The 17919-nt window shown below is 38.7% G+C and overlaps 1 protein-coding gene and 1 pseudogene across 1 annotated transcript in view; both read right to left on the bottom strand.

Annotated features, from left to right (window-relative positions):
* Nucleotides 1-539: 539 nt before the first annotated feature.
* LOC132184397 (protein DETOXIFICATION 27-like) lies at nucleotides 540-4929 on the bottom strand (annotated as a pseudogene).
* A 7753-nt stretch (nucleotides 4930-12682) lies between these two features.
* The window catches only part of LOC132185673 (branched-chain amino acid aminotransferase 1, mitochondrial-like), a 23970-nt gene continuing 18733 nt past the window's right edge, over nucleotides 12683-17919 (bottom strand). Inside the window, exons 2-10 of the mRNA XM_059599441.1 lie at nucleotides 16032-16102; nucleotides 15686-15857; nucleotides 15343-15519; nucleotides 14637-14768; nucleotides 14450-14548; nucleotides 14254-14370; nucleotides 13631-13726; nucleotides 13141-13253; nucleotides 12683-12945 (exon numbers count right to left, since the gene is read on the bottom strand). Coding sequence (XP_059455424.1) covers nucleotides 12831-12945; nucleotides 13141-13253; nucleotides 13631-13726; nucleotides 14254-14370; nucleotides 14450-14548; nucleotides 14637-14768; nucleotides 15343-15519; nucleotides 15686-15857; nucleotides 16032-16102 — 1092 coding nt within the window. The 3' untranslated portion in view covers nucleotides 12683-12830. The remainder of the gene's footprint in view (nucleotides 12946-13140; nucleotides 13254-13630; nucleotides 13727-14253; nucleotides 14371-14449; nucleotides 14549-14636; nucleotides 14769-15342; nucleotides 15520-15685; nucleotides 15858-16031; nucleotides 16103-17919) is intronic.

Genomic DNA, 17919 nt, shown 5'->3' with positions numbered 1-17919 from the left:
AAACGGTACAGAGAATAAAAAGAAATCAAAAAATAGAATTAAAAAAAAAAAAAAAAGAGAAACGGTACAAAGAAGAAAAAAAAATCCAAGAAATACCTTGTGCAGAGTGGAGAGGTCGTTGCAGTTTGAGAATGGAGGGGTTTTTTTGGCAATTTTTCATGTTAATTTTAATCCCATAGTAAATGATTAGTTAAACCACTCCTTTTTGAGTGGCTTAGCTAACACTGTATGTATGAAATTAGAAGTCCTATGGGAATAGACTATTCTCAGGAATAGAGTGTTACCAAACAAAAGACTAGCTATACCTAGTGTTAGCTAGTCCAATCCAAGGGTCTAATTCGCAAACCAAACGGGGCCTAAGGATAAAACGAATTCAAAGAAACAAGTATGTTATAAACTTATATATATATATAAAAGTGATGCACATTCTTTCTAAGTTTTTGCGATGTCCAACACATACTTTGATACTCTGATACTCTTGTAAGAGCAGCATAAGAAACTTTGCTACATTATATCTTTTTTTTTTTTTATTCTTTTCTCTCTTCTCTCTCCCTCCCTCTCCGAATCATTTGCCCTGCAACCTCTTCAAGATTACTCCAAGATCTGACCAGCACCCACCAGAGGGACAGCCTCTCGGCTGCTCTTCCTCCATTTTGGACACAACCGAGGAAGAGAGAGTGGTAGTAGTGAAAGTGTGGAGGAAGGGATTCTATTTGATTGTTGGGGTTCTTCAATCTTTGTGTGTGTTGGAACCCAGAAAACGATCTATGGCAACCATTAAAAAGTACACTGAGACTATCCAAGAAAAATCAAATGCACTCCTTATAGGTGTATAAATACAACCCCAAATTTACGAAGACTTTATGATGAGATCTATAATGGTAAAAAAAAAAAAAAAAACACCCATTGATACAAATCATTTAAGAACAATCTATAAATATAAAAAAGCACTACTAAATTTTGACAGGAATCTGACCTTAAACTATATGACATTATATGATTCATCAAAGCTCAAACATGCAGCAGCGCCTTGGTGTCACCGCCATAGTAAGAAACCAGAGCGGCCAGTAACCTGATCCTGCATCTCCATGGTGGAAGAACTGCTCGTGCAATAGCAGCCGCACATTCCTTAAGTGCTGATCCCAGGGTATCATGCCCTCTTGTCCGCCAAGTAAACCATGTCCATGGTGGCAAAATTGGAGGCTGTGTACTAGAGCATCTACTTGAAGAGAGAGAGAGATATATATATTGTTCGGATCTAGGGTTCTGGGTTTGATTTCCAAACCCTTATTCTTCTAGAGAGAAATGAGGAGTTTTAAGGTTTTTTCCTCTCTAGCCACCGTCCACAACCATTGGAGGCGAAGAATTGAACATTCGTCCAAGAAAAATATATTTCTTAATTAGCATTTCCCCTTTGAATCATATACTATGCCTAACAACAAAATGGTGGCGTATTGTCATGTTGGTGTCAGATCATACTCAAGCTTCACATATGTAGATCTAAACATGTATTAGAGGAAGAGAACACTCGCACACTATTGATAGAAAACATCTCCTTGCCGCATAAATTATGGATTTGTTGAGCTGAGATTAGTGGTTGGAAGCTGCTCCTCTGTTGTATGAATATGAGCCTTTTGTGCCTGTTGATGATGGTTTTACCACAAAAATCTTTATTTGAATTTTCGACAAAGTACCAAATGAAATGACCTGCGAGTATCCTACATCAACCGTACCTCTTTTTCCCATTCACATTTGACGGTGATGATCGTTAGTATCAATGTCTGAACCACAGTTCCGCCGATCATTCCACACCAGATACCCTGCTCGTTCAATTATGCACAAGTAAAACCAAGAAATTATATTCCAAGAAAGGAATCATTTGATAGAGGCAATGATGAATATGCTGCCTTCATAACTTTGCAGTTGCATGGTCAACATTAGGCTTCTATACTTCACGACATGCAAGATTCAGGAACTCAAAAGGGTGGTTCTATTTACCATATGAGTATCCTAATTGCTGAAGTATTTGTAACAATGTAACAGACATATACCGTAATTCCGAAAGCCAGAAACCAGCCGAAGAAAACCCCAAGAGGCACTCCAACTAAGTAGTAGCTACCTAAGTTTACAAAAGCCACCACAGCTTGCCAACCAGAGCCAACAGCTACCCCTGCAAAGCAACACATGGCACCAAATCATTTTTTGATGAAAAATAATAATTCTATTGAAGGAAAAGGGCAAAGCCAGAACTGAGTGCTTAATCAGTATCTCACCCGAAAGAACAGGTTGAACACAATTTAGAAGAATAGTGAATGCCAACAAGACTGCTAATTTATTGACCAATGCAGTAACAGAAGTGCTGGAGGTAAAGATCATCGCAAGCTTCTTATGGAAGGCTATGGTTATTGACCAAAACAGAAGTCCGACAACCAAGGAGGTCAACACTGAGACTTTGGTTGCAAACTTTGCACCTTTTGCATTGCCTGCACCAAGCTCGTTTGCTACACGAACCCTGAATTAAGAAAACATATATAACACCGTTAAAAATGGAAACGAGTGAAAAAGATGCTTTCTTTCTCATTGGCATTGCTTAGTGAGAATATGATGGGTTGTTTTCTAGATCGACTAACATAAATCCAGAAGATTAGGTGCTGCAAGAACATATAAAGAGGCTTTAGTATTATTCAACTGTTTATCATTTGTTGTTTCACCTCACACACGTTTACCAACTCCAAATGTGGATTCTAGCTAAACTAAAAAAAGACGTAACCACAGATATAACTGACATTAAATAACTCTCCAACTTTTTTGAATCGGAAACAATGTGTACCAAAGAATCAAGCCAAAATTTCTAATTTACATTTGGAATTTAAAACATCAAGAGAGCCATGAAACAGAAATTGCTAAACTGAAATGCTAAGTCACAACAAAAAAGAAAGCCATGGTTGTCAGACACATGAAATAGGATGACTGTTCACCATCATAGTTCAAGGTGCTAAACTAAATTTCTTGTCCCAAACTCTCATACTCCAGGTCTGTAACTGAAAACAGACTTGAAGTGAGGAAAATATACAAAGTAAATGAAGAGGGGAGTAACGACGATATTTAACAATTGCATTCTCTTGATTTACTACCACGAAATGGCTGACACTCACAGAATGAAATGCCAAGGGCTACATCTTGACCACTATTACAAGCTCTCTCTTGAAACTCTCTTTCAAAAACATTGAGCCTTAACCCACGCTTTAAAGCCAAAAGGCCCATAAAATCAGAAACATTTTTAGACTAGATGATATTCTATCACTGGAGGGCAGTCGTGGTAGAAGGACTGCCTTAATTTTATTTCACACACTTGAAAAAGAGAAAGCTTAACAGGGAAGGTGATTAGAACTATAATTTTGCCGGAATGGGATAGTATTGGGCAAGTAAAACCATGAAGATGCTCACATATAGGAACCCTTGATCTATATTTCTTGAACCTCAAATCTTGCCACTCATTTCTTATCCATGTTTCACTATTCTAATTGAAATCATATACATGTTTAACCATACCTAGTATGTTTTGCAATTGGAGTGAGGGGAACAGAGACTTACAACCAGTAACGTACCCAGTTGCAGCCAGAAATCCAAGAGGAATCATAGATTCCCAGCCAAAGATAGTCATGCTGCCAAACAGAGCGAAATTTATAAAAACGAAGAAGCTGAAACGAGCAAATAGAATACAAAGAAGAAGCTAAAGGCATACGGTGCAGGAATTTGGAACTAACCAGATGGAAAGTGCATCAACAGAAACCTCAGTTTTGTGCAAATACCCAGACACTATAATCAATACCCTGTAATAGAAATTCTCCAACCTACACACACAAACACATTCAAAATTACATCAAGCATATGACATAGAGAACAGAGAAAGAGCAAAAGAGTGGAAACACATACGCAAGCATGACCCCAGAAGCCACAGAGAGCTTAGAAAACTCCCAGAGCCCAGCAAACGCTTGAGCTGAAAACCCAGTCCACGAATGAGGACACCCACCACAAACAGCGTACCCATAAAGTCCAAAAACGGACAACCACCAAGAGAAATCAAGAGTGAGAGCAGCCCCAACAATCCCCACCCTCAGCTTATAAACAAAAAACCAACTCACAAACACGTGGACTGCAAGAGCTCCCACTGAGATCCAAGCAATAACCGCAGTCTTCAGCTGGCTTTGCAAGAACCTCTGCAATGTGAACTGAAATGGGGAAGCTCAGGTGCATCGGGATCAGCCAAATTGCCACCACACCCGACTGCTCCGCCAAAGCATTGGACTGGCCAAGAATCTTCAGTATCGGCGAAGCAAAAACAAACATGGGCAATAACAGAACCGAAAAAAGAAACAGAACAATCCAAGAACGTTGAAGGTAAATGCCCAGCATATTGAACTGTTTGGCTCCGAAAGCTTGGCCGCAGAGCGTCTCAAGCGCGCTCGCCATGCCCAGCTACACCGCCCATCTCCCAAAGAATGAAAATGCAGACCAACAAAAAAAAAAAAAAAGAAATAAGATGAGAGGGAAATCGTAACGAACCATGAAACCAAAAGTGATGGCGATGATGACGGTGGTGCAGATGGAGATGGCAGCGAGGTCGAGGTCACTGAGGTGGCCGGAGAATGACTGGGTTACGACAGTCAGGGAGTACATGGCCAGCCTGCTCAAGATGGAGGGCCCCGCAATTGCCCACATCTTCTTCGACTCGAACCACGTTCGTCTCACCACACTCCCTCCATTCTCTTCTTCACGACGCTCTTCTTGTTGCTGTTCATTTTGTTCCGCGCCTGACACCAACAGAGGATCTTCCTCTTCTTGTCGGATGCCCATCTGTTGCCTTTGTTCATGCCTCTAATGCCGAGCTTGGAGGTCCACGGTGATTGAACTGAAGAGGAGGCTTGATTTTTGTTCAAAAATTCAAAAAATTCAAAAAAAAAAAAACAAAGTCTTTTTCTAATGTATGTGGGCCTAAGATATTCGAGTGGGTATGAGGGCATCATGTTGTTGCTTTCCTCACATGGAGCGCCTGTTATCAGCACTAATAATTAATCTTCGACATGGCTTGCAATGTAAAGTAATTTGGGCCGAGCTTCTATATTTTTCTTTTTTTCTTTTTCTTTTTGAGTATTTTATGTTTGAGAGACCCTATTATGCGATCGGTGCATAAAAAGGGTCTTTTGCAGCATCCATACAGCTGTCGACACATTAACCATTGCATTTTAACAAAATAAGATAAAAACACTAGAGAACAAGCAAACCCAAACCCACAACTACACCACCTGCCCTGACAAGCATCCCAAAGCGCCGGCCAGCATCCCATTGGCGGTGCCGGCCAGACCCAGTTGTGGGTCTGGCGTGAACAGGTAGACAGATGCAGAACAGATGCTTCAATGCTCATTATCACCTACACCTCCAGCCATAACCATCCAGGTCCTCATCTCTCCACCACCAACTTGATCCAACCACCAAAAGAACCTAAGACAATTCCAGTACTGAAGATCTCCCAACACCCACAAAAGAGGAACAACAAGAGGAGCTATCAAAAGAAGAAGAACAAAATGATCCCATTGTGAGCACCACAAAAAAAAGTGCCGGCCAGCATCCCATCGGAGCCGGCAGACCCAGCTGCCCCCCTCTGGCCTCTTTTTTGCCAAACCCAGCCTCAAAATCGGCTTCTAATGCCTCAAAACTCGTTTTTGGATTCAAAATTAAAACCTAGAGGGGAAGCTTAACCCCTTTAGGAATTTTTTCATCCTAAAGCCGAAAAAAATGACTCACAGCGCCGGAAAATGTCACTCATGGCGCCAACGCTAGACCCACGATGGGTCTGGTGGGGTGGTTTTCAGCAAAGACCCACGGGGATCTCTCACCGTCGACGCCATGGGTCGATGGGTCTAGCTGGGTGGTTTTCAGCATAGACCCACGTGGTCTCTTGCTTTCTGTCTCTTTAGTAGGGGTGGGCAAAAACCCGCCCAACCCACAGACCCGACTTGTCTCGCCCCGAACCGCCCCACCCTACGTGGTTTTTATGTTTATTTTTGCAGGTTCGGGTAGGATTTACCCAACCTGTGCGGGGCAGGGCGGGTTACGGGTATATGGATTTATTTCTTGCGGGTACCCGCCCGACCCCGATCCTACCAGCATGAGTATAAAACCAAAAAACCCTAACCCTAAGTTCCTAACTCTCTCACCCTCTATTATTTTTTCTGCCGCCGCTCTCCCTCCTTCCTCTCTCTCGTCTCTATTGCTCTCTCTCCGACTCTCTTGCAGCCTTCCTCTCTCTCTCTTGCTCTCTCTAGTCTCTATGATCTGCTCTCTCTCCGTCTCTCGTCTACGCCGCCGCTCCACATTCTCAGACCACGGGCTGTTGCGACACTCCCTCTTCCACAGACCACGATCCAGATTTTTTTTCTCTCTAGACCTCTTTCATAAATGGATCTGATGTTGGGTTGTGTAACTTGTGTTTGTTCAACAAATAAATTTTCTTTTTCATTGTTTATAGGTTTGTTTTTTGGAGTTCTATAACTTCTGTTGTTGGGTTGTGAGAAGAAAGAAACAAAGGAGAAGAAAATGGAGAAGAAAGAAACAAAAACGAAAATGGAGAAGAAAGAAACCCACACAACCCGTAATGACCTGACCCACCCCGAACCGCCCGAACCCGCGCGAATATTGTTCATTTTCTCGGGAGACAGGTCAGAATTTTCAGAACTCGCAGTGTGCGGGGTGGGTGAGAAAAATGCCAATACCCACCCCGCCCCGACCTGTGCCCACCCCGTACTCTTTAGTTCAATTTTTCTTTGTTTTGAGTTCAAAATCCAGTGCATTAAGTTGTAGATTATTTGTGTATATTTTTTGTGCTTTAGGTGATGAGTCTTTGTTCTATTAGTTGCTGCAAAAGACCCCTTTTGCAGATGGACCGCATAAGAGGTTTATCCTTGATGTTTTTACCACATACAAATTAGTTTGTTTTTAACATATGAGCATATTTTTGTTACCCAAGTCACTACTTTGGGAGATAAATAGTATGATGCAGAGATATTGGTGGGGCAATTACGAGCAAGAGTCGAAAATTTATTGGGTGCTCCAAGCAAAACATTTTCACTTTTTATATCACATTATTCACTTTTTATATCACATCATTTACTTTTTATTATTATTCAAATAAAAAAATCACTACAAAACAAAATTTTCCACTTTTCAATACCATTTTTTTTTTAACTTTTTTATACCAATAATTATTTTCTTTTTTAATTATTTTATTTTTATTTTATTTTATTATGAATAGTACGGTGGAAAAGCCATGTTGTTTAACAAACAAGGACAATTCTGGTAAGTCAATCCCCTAGAGGAAATCTAGATGAAGATGCAAGGGTAGCTGAACTCATTGATCAAGACTCTAAAGGGTGAAAGAATAATTGGCTTCGGGAGCTATTTGATGTGGGTACAAGTGAGGCTATAGTCCAAATTCTTATTGGCTCTATTAATAATAGTGACGTGTCGATTCAAAGTGCCACAAAAAATGGAGAATTCACAGTGCATAGCACCTGAATGTTCGTGCAAGGACCACCAGAACGTTTGACTTGTAACCTTATACCTGTTGGTTAATAGTACACCGAATGTTCAACCATGAACCACTAAACATTCAACTATTTGTAGACCTGAGAAAGCAACATCCGCAGCTTTTTTCACCCTATAAATACCCCCATTCAACCTTCAGCATTTATTTCGCCCATTTCTCAGCTTAAACCCTTGTGAGTGTGTGTGAGAATGCTTGGAAGGAGAATGAGAGATCTTGGTGGTTTTTGCTCAACGAAGTAACTTTCTTGCTGTAACTCATCTTTTATCTTGTTCTTGTTCTGTTTATATATTTTTCTTAAGCTTAGCTTGTAGGTTTTAAGCTTATATTGATGATATTGGTCTTAATCTTGGTTTAAGCATGTGTTAACGTTTTGATGATGTTAAACTTAGTTTCTTCTACATGAAGACATTATTTTGGGTTAGCACTCTGTGTAAGGATCGTGTTAAGACTTTAGGACTTGCTTATAAGTGGTTTAATGGATTTTTGGTTCGAAATGAGTTTTTTGCCTAGCACCAGACTTTTACAACTCTCACGAAATACATTTTGGATTATTGTGAACTTTATTTTGAGAAAACGTGTGCTGATTAAACAAGATAATGAAAATGAGGAGATTTATAAAAGCATGTAAGTAAAAGACAGAAAGACTAAATTGTATTGTATGACATGATACATTGGTATGTGCGGGATAACAACCATGGGTTTACTATAAAAGTTAACCCTATGGTCAAAAGATGTTTATGTTTATATACAAACCTTGGATCCAATGGTTATTTGTGACCGGCGCAACTATGTTTGATTGGTGGTCACTACAAGACCTACACCATTAGTAGCGTGGGCCACCCGAGGTCAGAGTCGATTGGGTTGCAAGTATTATGGATTGCATCGTGCAATAGTCAGGGCATCGGGATTGAATTACAAGTCTCTCGGGACAGCTCCAACACTGCCAAGAAGATGTAATATCTCAAGTAGACCATATGGAGTTGAACTATGACATGATTCTTGTATTACAATATGTACTATATCTATACTGCATCTATGATCATATGATGAATTGTAACCTCATTATATTGCATGTGGTTTATAAAAAACTTAATTCACCATATAATGATGTGTACATTATGTGCATTTATACTCAATAAGTCGTTGGACTTACTCTTGTATTTTTTTTTCCCTATATGTATATCTATGTTGTTATAGATAATTTAGTAGAAGATGGATCCCGAGAGGCATCTGGTTGTTGTGAAGGACTGGATCTGGATCATTTTTTAGGACCTAGATCTCCTGTGGCTCAAGTTTATGTGGGATGCTGATGGAGCCACCCGCTAGGATATGACTGAGATCATTTTTATGATGTACCTTTGTTAAGTGTAAACTGTGACTATGTTTTCAGAGCAGTTAGATTGGCTTGTAATTTATTAGATGACTAGCCTTTGACCATGAAATTTGGAAACTTATCTATGTTATGATGCTTTAAGTTTTACTTTGGTTATTTATTAATTGTGGGTTTAAATGATTGCTATCTCTGTTTATAAATGAAAATTCTTCATTTGCAAACCCTCTTTAGAGAGAATGAGATTCTTGAGTTTTGTTCCTCGTAGAATAAGACTAGGATGCAAACCATGGAGTCAATTATTAGTTAATTGATTTCACTAGGGTGTTACAACCATATCACATACCACCATCGACTTTGATACCACTTGTTAAACAGATTTATACCTTAAGGAGTTTCTTAGTGAGCCCATAATATAGCATGTTGAGATATCACTCAACCCAAATGCTTAAGCCTATGGGTTTGGGCCGGACCATGCTATATTAATCACTCACACTTCTTAAATGTTTTTAGTGTGGGTGTAACGCCCCCAAAACTAGCCTTGGCCAGCCTGACAGGGTTACTAGCAATTACCCTAGTTTAACCAACTGGTTGCTAAATAAGAAATTGCCCCTCTAAGCATTATCAGAGTTAATACATAAGAAGGTGAAATAAATCTGAGAAATCTATAAACATTACAGTACAAGTATAATCCTTAAAATTAAAAACATTGAGCAACTAACAATAATTTAAGGCAAACATGATAACTTTATGAGGAATCTTAATATAAAAGCTGTGGTGGCAATCGCGCCACTCCTGGATCCTAGTGACAAGCTCCCTAAAAGGGTAATAATTGCGTAAGTCTAATGACTTAGTAAGTAAACCTTACAATTTAGTATGATATGTGCCCATTATTATCAACCAGAAATAAACATGTAGTTTTGATAAACATTGAAAAGAGGTGTTGTCTCCGTTAATACATTTTGAAAATATACTAATGATATACGTCATGTAGTGACCATGTAACACTCCACCCCAATGACATACAATATTGTTTGCTTTTGACTCTCCTGAACCAGACTTCCCAGAAGGTCACCCATCCTGGTACTATTCTTGCAGAAGCCCGCTTAACTGCAGAGTTCTGATGGGATCATGACCATCATGGCTTTAAAGTGCGTTGTTGTCACGAAAGGTGTAAGTATACATATAAACGCATCCCCATCACAATACCCAAACGATGTGGGACGCTACAATCACCCCCTCTTAGGACCCAGCATCCCTGCTGGTGACTCTCATGGGATTAGCCCATTATTGGCGTCCGCCACAGCGAGTGCCTGCTAGCGACCTTCATAGGCTTGTGCACGCTCCCCCCATCTCAGGTTGGGCAGTGGCTTTGATACCACTTGTAACGACTCAGGAAAAAGCTCTAGGCACATCTGTGGTATTACCCCAAAATGACTAGTCAATTTAGAGCTTTCCTAGAATTCATTATAAAACCCAGTTTTACCTAGTAACTAGGCAATGTGAGATTTAGCACCCATGACTATCTTTATAAACCACCCATTCTATGTGAGTTTCTTCTCATCTTCTCAATATGGGATCTGGGTGTTATAGACCAACAATTAGGCAATGGCTGTGCTGGTCATGAAAACCACTAAATCCAAGGCCAACCCACACACATTTGACCATAGAATGAAGTCTATATAGTATGCCCATAGCCATTATTCCGCACGTACCAGTGTACAATGTCATACAATGCATCTTATCAACAAGTATTAAAGTTATTACCAAGTGATTAAAAAAATGTAGACATGCTCATATCATATGCGTGGTCAGTCAACTGACATAGTCCACGTTTTTAAGGAAATTGTTCGTATTGTTTACTTACCTCATATGCTCGCTTAATTTTTTTGACATTGCGAATCCCTACTATAACGAAACACGACTCATCATTATAAGCTGTACTAGAGAACTCTACAAGGGTCCATATAACGAAAAAGGGTGTTAAGGCCTTGTTGGCATTTATGCGGCTAAGGAACACAAGTGCCAGCCTCAGGTCGAGCGCTTGTTCCCTAGGGCGAGCGAGAAAATGGTGCAAAGGATTGCTATAACACCAAAAGGCTTAAAGCATTGAAATGAGTAATCATACCTTCAAGGAAACATTTAGGCTATAGTAAAACAAGAAACTTACAAGATCAAAGAGGTGTAGAGATTACCTCAACAAGTAGGTTTCTTCAACAATGCTCCCCCCTTCTCCAAGTTACTTACAAGCTTACACACACCCAAATGACAAAGTAGCAGGGTTTTCCCAAGGTTTCAGAGGCGGATTTGAGGGCTGGGTCGAATGGGGTGTGGAAGTATTTATAAGAGAAGGAATCTGAGGGTAAAATGGGGATTCTTATTAAAAAGGAACGAGCTCTCATGTGGTCCCCTGGACGAGCGCTCGTGTACTATTCACAACGAGCGAAAAATGCTTTTCAAGCGTACGTTTCAGGTATTAACCAAGGGTCTAAAAATGGTCAACGAGCACTCGTGTGTACTATTCGTACGAGCACTTGTGTACTGTTCACAAAAGGCCAATAGCATTTAGAAGTACGATCTCACGAGGGTGGCGTGAGGTTCAGATGAGCGCTCGGTGTGGTCCCCTGGACGAGCACTCGCCCAGTGATGGTGTTTTGGACTTTTTGCTTCTAAAAGTTGGTTAGAGCTTGATTCTGCTGAGGTGGCTTAGGATTTTCTATTTAGGGCTGGTTTAGAAGGCTAACAACTGATTGAGTAAAGAGTTAAAACTCTTTTTAAAACGGTTTAAAAAGTCGGGGTATTATAGTGGGACTCAAAACTTTTTACACTCACACATGTTTACTCAACACTTTCTATTGTCATGACCTTAAGTTTATGAATTTTTGAATATTCTTGTTGTTTTGTTGAGGATTTTGAGAGGTTGATAGAAGTGATGTAATTGGGTTTCAAGAGGTTAAATCACATAGAATAATGATAAAACATATTAAAAATGCATGGGATAACTTGTTAAAATATTTGGTTGTAAGGTACAAAAATATCTTACAAAAATGGAATCAAACAGGATTCAAAATGGATCAAAATTGAACCCAATATGAAAAGTAGCATTTCTGGCAATTGAACCTTGGTCGACTAAGGTGCACAGTAAATGTGCATGTCAGCTGCTAAATGTAGGGGTCTTGATGCATCACTTCATCTTTTCTATTCATAGGATTAGTGATGCAGGAGGAATTTGAGAAAATTGTTATTTTAATTATGCATGTGTGTTTTAGTTTTCATTTTTCAATAAGGATTGGGTTTTTCCTTTCCTATTAGGATTTATTTTCCTTTTCCTATTAGGATTTGTTTTCCTTTTCCTTGTTAATTTTGGAGGTGCTTAGCCTATATAAAGCCATCTACTATTTGTTATAATAAAATTCAGTTTATACTATCAATTAAATTTAAGTATTTCAGAGTTATTTCTCTGTTTGCTTATTTAAGGCACTTAGAGACTTTCTCTTTCCTATTTGTATTTTTCTCTCTTCCCGAGTTCCCTTTTCTATCTTCAATTCTTAATTTCAGCTGCTATTATACGCTGTCAGAACAATCTTAGTTTAGCCCGGCGTCAATTAGTCAAGAATAACAAGTTATCTTCTAAGATAATAATTGTTGATAATTTGATTAACAGAAATAGGATTCATTGAATTGCATTTTGTTATTCTGATTTCATTCTATACGACAATTTAAAACACATAAGGTAATGTCTTCCCATTTCTCATTTAAAGTTGTGTGATTCATTTTTGGCTGCATACATTTCTGACTTTTATGATGACTAAATTATGCTAAAAAAAAGAGCAACATTTTCCACAACTATTTTGGTATTTGGTCATTGATGAATGACGAGGATGAAAGAGCTCATTAACCTATCTCCACTATCCAGCCCTTCTTATCCTCAATTACACCTTTTTTTATCCCTTCAAGGGTCATGTACAGTTGTTGAGACACAGCCTGAGCACCCGTTTTGAATTCCATCCTACATATAGAAAAAATAGTTGAATAAGTTAGAAACTCGAGTTCGTTTGGTAAAACCTTTTTTAGGGCGCCTTTTACTTTTTGGTTGTGATGCGATAAAAACGAGTTGTTTGTTAATGCCCTTGTGTTTCTGCTAAAAAGAAAAAAGTTATTCTAAAAGTTATTGCGAAACGAGCTCGACATAGTCAATTGTTACCTTTTACCCTGATACGTGATGCTCCCTACAGGAGCCACACCGACGGCGGTTCCCGTGCAGAACACTTCATCAGCATGTATCAATTCGTCAACTGTAATAGTGCCTTCCTCAACCTGTCCCAAATTACAGAACTTGTCATCATGTTACAATTGACAAAACAAAAACTACGTGAATTTTTGAATAAGAAATAGGTACTCATTGATTAGGTTTCTTGTTGACTAAATGAATTCTGTACAATTAGGAGCTACCAAATCCTGATAATCCAATTAACAAATCAAAGACATTACCAACTGTAAATAAAATGGTTCAGAAGCAAAGGGAAAGGATTTCATAGCAAAGACTAAAGAGTAACTTGACAAGAGCAAAACAAAAACAGTGAGTCCTATATTCAAGTATAAGCATTACATTTAGACAAAGGGCCTTTTATTTTTCAATAGAAGCCCTTCTCAGTTGGATGTATTACTTCAAAGCTTAATTACAAGAAAATCACCTGGTAACCATGATCACGAGCAATGTCGACGATGCTTTTACGAGTGATTCCTGCGAGAATGGTACCATTTGTTGCAGGAGTTGAAATGGAATTGCCCTAAAAAAGTGAAAAACACATACATGATGCATAGGGTGAGCCGATTATAAATAATACAGAGGGAGTAATATGGTTTAGGATTCTACAATGTTCAATGGAGCATACCGGTAGCAAGTTTCAAATATTAAATCAAAAACCCATCAAGTTGCATAAGCTTTATGTGAGAATTAAGGCTTAGTCTATATAACTCATCCTTAAAAATTGGCTTACGTATAAGAGGAGAGTGCTCAAAAGCTTATATACATATGATTAAGATTGCACCTAAGTCATATGAAACGCTTAGGATCATTACAATCCATGATGTTTGAGTGAAAAGTTGTCATTGACATATTATATGTATCATTGTGGTTAATTGGGTTAGAAATAGGTATTCTTATCCTATCTTAAGGTTCATTACTTGTCAAATGTTTTCATTCATCTTCATTCATTCAATGTTTTTTTCTTTGCTTACATCCAGTCAAGACAATAACATGGTAACATGTTAGGCTAATTTAATAATTAAAATAAAAACTTAATTTAAAAAATACCTTCACAACAAAAATGTTACAAGAAGAGACCTCCTCAATATTTTTCTTATTCATTGAGTCCAGGTATAAGACATCAGAAAATCCTCTGTTCTTTGCTCTAGTCAATGCTTTCAAACCCTAGATTTCAAATACAATAATTTGTTAACACAATAAAAACATAATTGCAAAAAGCTACATTAGAGAATGAATCCCTTACTGGGGCATAGTTGGTAATTGATTTGACACCACCAGTTCCACCACGAGAAGCACGATCAAACTCCTCCTCAACATACAAGTTCAAGGGTGCCAAGCCCTCCTATTTATAAACAAAGAGCATTTGTATTATTCAATCACTGAGAGGAAATGATGTAAGCTTCAATAGAAAAACAAAAAAATCTCTTCACCTTGAAGTAGTTGCCAACAGGGGAAACATATATGAGAAATGTGTATTCAGGTGCTGCACTCAAACCCAATATTTCTCCACTTCCCATGATTAGAGGCCTAATGTATAGAGACCCTTTCCCTGGAGGAGGAACCTGCTCATAATTAATGAAACATTAAGCTTCCAATGAAAACTTCAAGGGGAAACTTCACTTTGAACTCCTTAATTACTACCCGTTTTGACATGCCCCCTAAACTTCAAAACCTCACAATTTAGACCTCGAAACTTTCAATTGCAGTCAATTTGAACTCCTCTGCCAATTTTTGCTGTTAAAACCTTTGAAAAGACAAAATTACCCTTCAATTTTCTTTTTATTAAAAAAGAAAAAATTGAAAAAAGTGAAAAAAAAAAAAAAAAAAAGGATCACAAGATGACCCACGGTTGGGTCACCTTGTGATTTTTATTTTTATTAAAAAAAATTCATTTGAAATTAAGGGTAAATTTGAAATTTTATAAAAAAAGTTACGGGTATAAACGTCATTGTCTAACTTTTAACGTTTAAAATCTAACAGAGTGGTTCAAAATGATAGAAATTGAAAGTTTAGGGGTTTAAAGTGAGAGATTTTGAAGTTTGGCGGGAGGGCATGTCAAAAGGAGTGGTAATTCAGGGGTCCAAAATGAAGTTTCCCCGAACTTCAACATCTTCTTGAAGATAGGAAGATGATTACCCAACGTTTGTTGGCTAGGACAGTTTGCTTCAGAGCATCTACAAATTGATCAATGGAGGGTGATGGCATGCACATTCTCTCAGCACTATTTTTCAAGCGAATTGCATTCTGGTCTGGACGAAACAGAAGAAGGCGCCCATCTTCCTTCCTATATGCTTTGGTACCTTCATACGCCCCCTGCTCAAATTTTGAAGTGATTATAAGTCTCTTGCAGGCTTCACCTGAAGGGTAAATTGAAATGAATTCTTTACATTTGAATTACTTGTGCTTTCTTTTTATCTCCATTTTTCATTTGAGAAGTATGTAGTTTCGAATATTTAAACAAAGATCAAATGCAGCTTACCTGCCCATAATTTAGAACTCCTGCAGCAGGGCTTAACTCAATGTTTCCAAAATGACAAAGTTGGCCATGTTCAAAACTCTCACCTTTAGAACACTTCATAATGTACATGTAATCAGTTGGCACCATACCAAATCCAAGATTATCCCAGTCCAAATTAGCAAACTCAGCATCTCTGAAATATGCCAATGCTCAATAAGAAAGTGAAGAGCAAAATCGAAGAACATTTCAAAGAACAGAGAAACCAACAAAACAAAACAAGAAGAAAACATCAAAATATCATAACAAAGGTTAAAACTATGCTTATGACCCGATATTCAAAAGTACTGATTTGGTATAACGTAGTTACCGGTTAGTAGATACGCATGCTTGTTGTAGAGAAGTTGAAGCCTGAGATGCAAGTCCAAAGTAACCTCCAATCTGCAAATTGGCCACAAAAAAATAAGAGTTCTCTTTTAGCCACCAACATATTCAGTTGTTGTGTGAAGAAGACAATATAGCATAAAGCTTTATTACCGTTTATTCATGGTAAGAAGACGGATCAGCCACATCACTCAAATACGGTATACTATTTTTGTTTGACACAACTTTTTATGTACTAAAAATACTTTTTAAGCTCCTTAACGCAATTCCAAACAAGCTCTAAATCCCACTCAAGGGCCAACCCGTGAAGATACTTCATCAACAATAGATGTTTCTGAGATAAGGATAAGCATATAAAGTTCAAATGGAGTTTGATTCAATATATGAGGATTTTTCCGTTTTCTATTTTGATCATCAACCAACCAAACACTTTCCAAAACCTTACATCATATTAGAGCCAATTGCTCATGGAAAAATTTGTTTCCTCAAACTATTTCTTACATTCAGTGGCTTCCTCAAGTTTTAACTCTTCCATCGTCTCTTTTAATCCTCCAAATATTTGTCAACTCGTTTCTACACTACAAAAAAAGAAAAGAAGCACAATTAGTGACATTTGGAATAGTGATGTTTTTGGAAAACGTCACTAAATTGCGGCATTTTACTGTTTAGACGTCCATATCCATAAAATATGGACGTTTGAACAGTGTTACTATTCATGCGTGAATAGTAACATACTATTCGTGAATCACTATTCACACGTGAATAGCGACGCGTGAACAATAACACTATTCACACATCGCCTTTCGCGAATGAATAGCGACGCGTTAACAGTATATTACTATTCAAACGTGTCTAATTTTGAAAATATTGGTGCTCAAAGTTTGCGTTTATAACAACCACTCACACCCAAAAACTTAAAAATTTCTCCTGTTGCACCTAATAAAAAAAAAAAAAGCTGGGTGGCTGCCGACTTGCTACCAAATCGACAGCCACCCCTAGGGACATCTAGGGTGGCCCGCAAGCCACCCCAGAGGTGGTCGGGGGTGGCCACCCATGGTTTGCCTTTGGGTGGCCCAAAAGGCCACCTCCGACCTCATGCATGGCTCGCGGGCCACCCCTAGGGACATGGGATGGCCCACGAGCCACCCATGAGGCCGGAGGTGGCCTTTCGGGCCACCCCTGACCGCCTTTGGGGTGGCTCGTGGGCCACCCCAGATGTCCCTGGGTTGCGCGAAAGGCCACCCCCAGCCTTTAGGGTGGCCCGCGAACCACCCATGAGGCTGAAGGTGGCTTCGGGCGACCTTAGGGCGAATTCTGGATGGCCTGCGAGCCACCACACCAGAGGTAGTCGCCGGTGGCTCGCGAGTCACTTTTGAATTTTTAAAAAAATTTATTTGAATTTATTTTATTTTTTTAAAAAAAGGAAATTAAATTATTTTGTTATTTATATATATTATAAATTTTTTGTTTTTTAATTTTTTAAGGAGTACGACCGACATTTATTTATTTTTTTAATTTTTTTTGGGAGGTTTCTTTGGCGTTTGTCAAATAGCAAGCTTGACTTTAATTTGTAGTGCTTATCGTCCTCAAACTGACGGATAGACGGAGGTTACCAACTGTTCCTAGGGAAATTTGCTTCGTAGTTTGGTGGTGATTATCTCAAGTTATGGGATCATAAGCTTTTCTAGGCGGGGGTTGCTTATAATCATTCTACAAACTGGAGTACCGGATTTAGCTTGTTCTTTGATGTATATGGGAATAATCTTCGTGCACCGTTAGATTTGGCTCATATTCCTAATTTGAAGTGGTTTGACACAAAGGGAAAAGACTTGATTGCTTAAATTTTGGAGGTTCATAAGGCTACTATTTAGAAT

Source organism: Corylus avellana, chromosome ca6 (genome assembly GCF_901000735.1).
Source record: "Corylus avellana chromosome ca6, CavTom2PMs-1.0".
NCBI lineage: Eukaryota > Viridiplantae > Streptophyta > Magnoliopsida > Fagales > Betulaceae > Corylus > Corylus avellana.
This window is presented reverse-complemented; position numbering and strand designations above follow the sequence as displayed.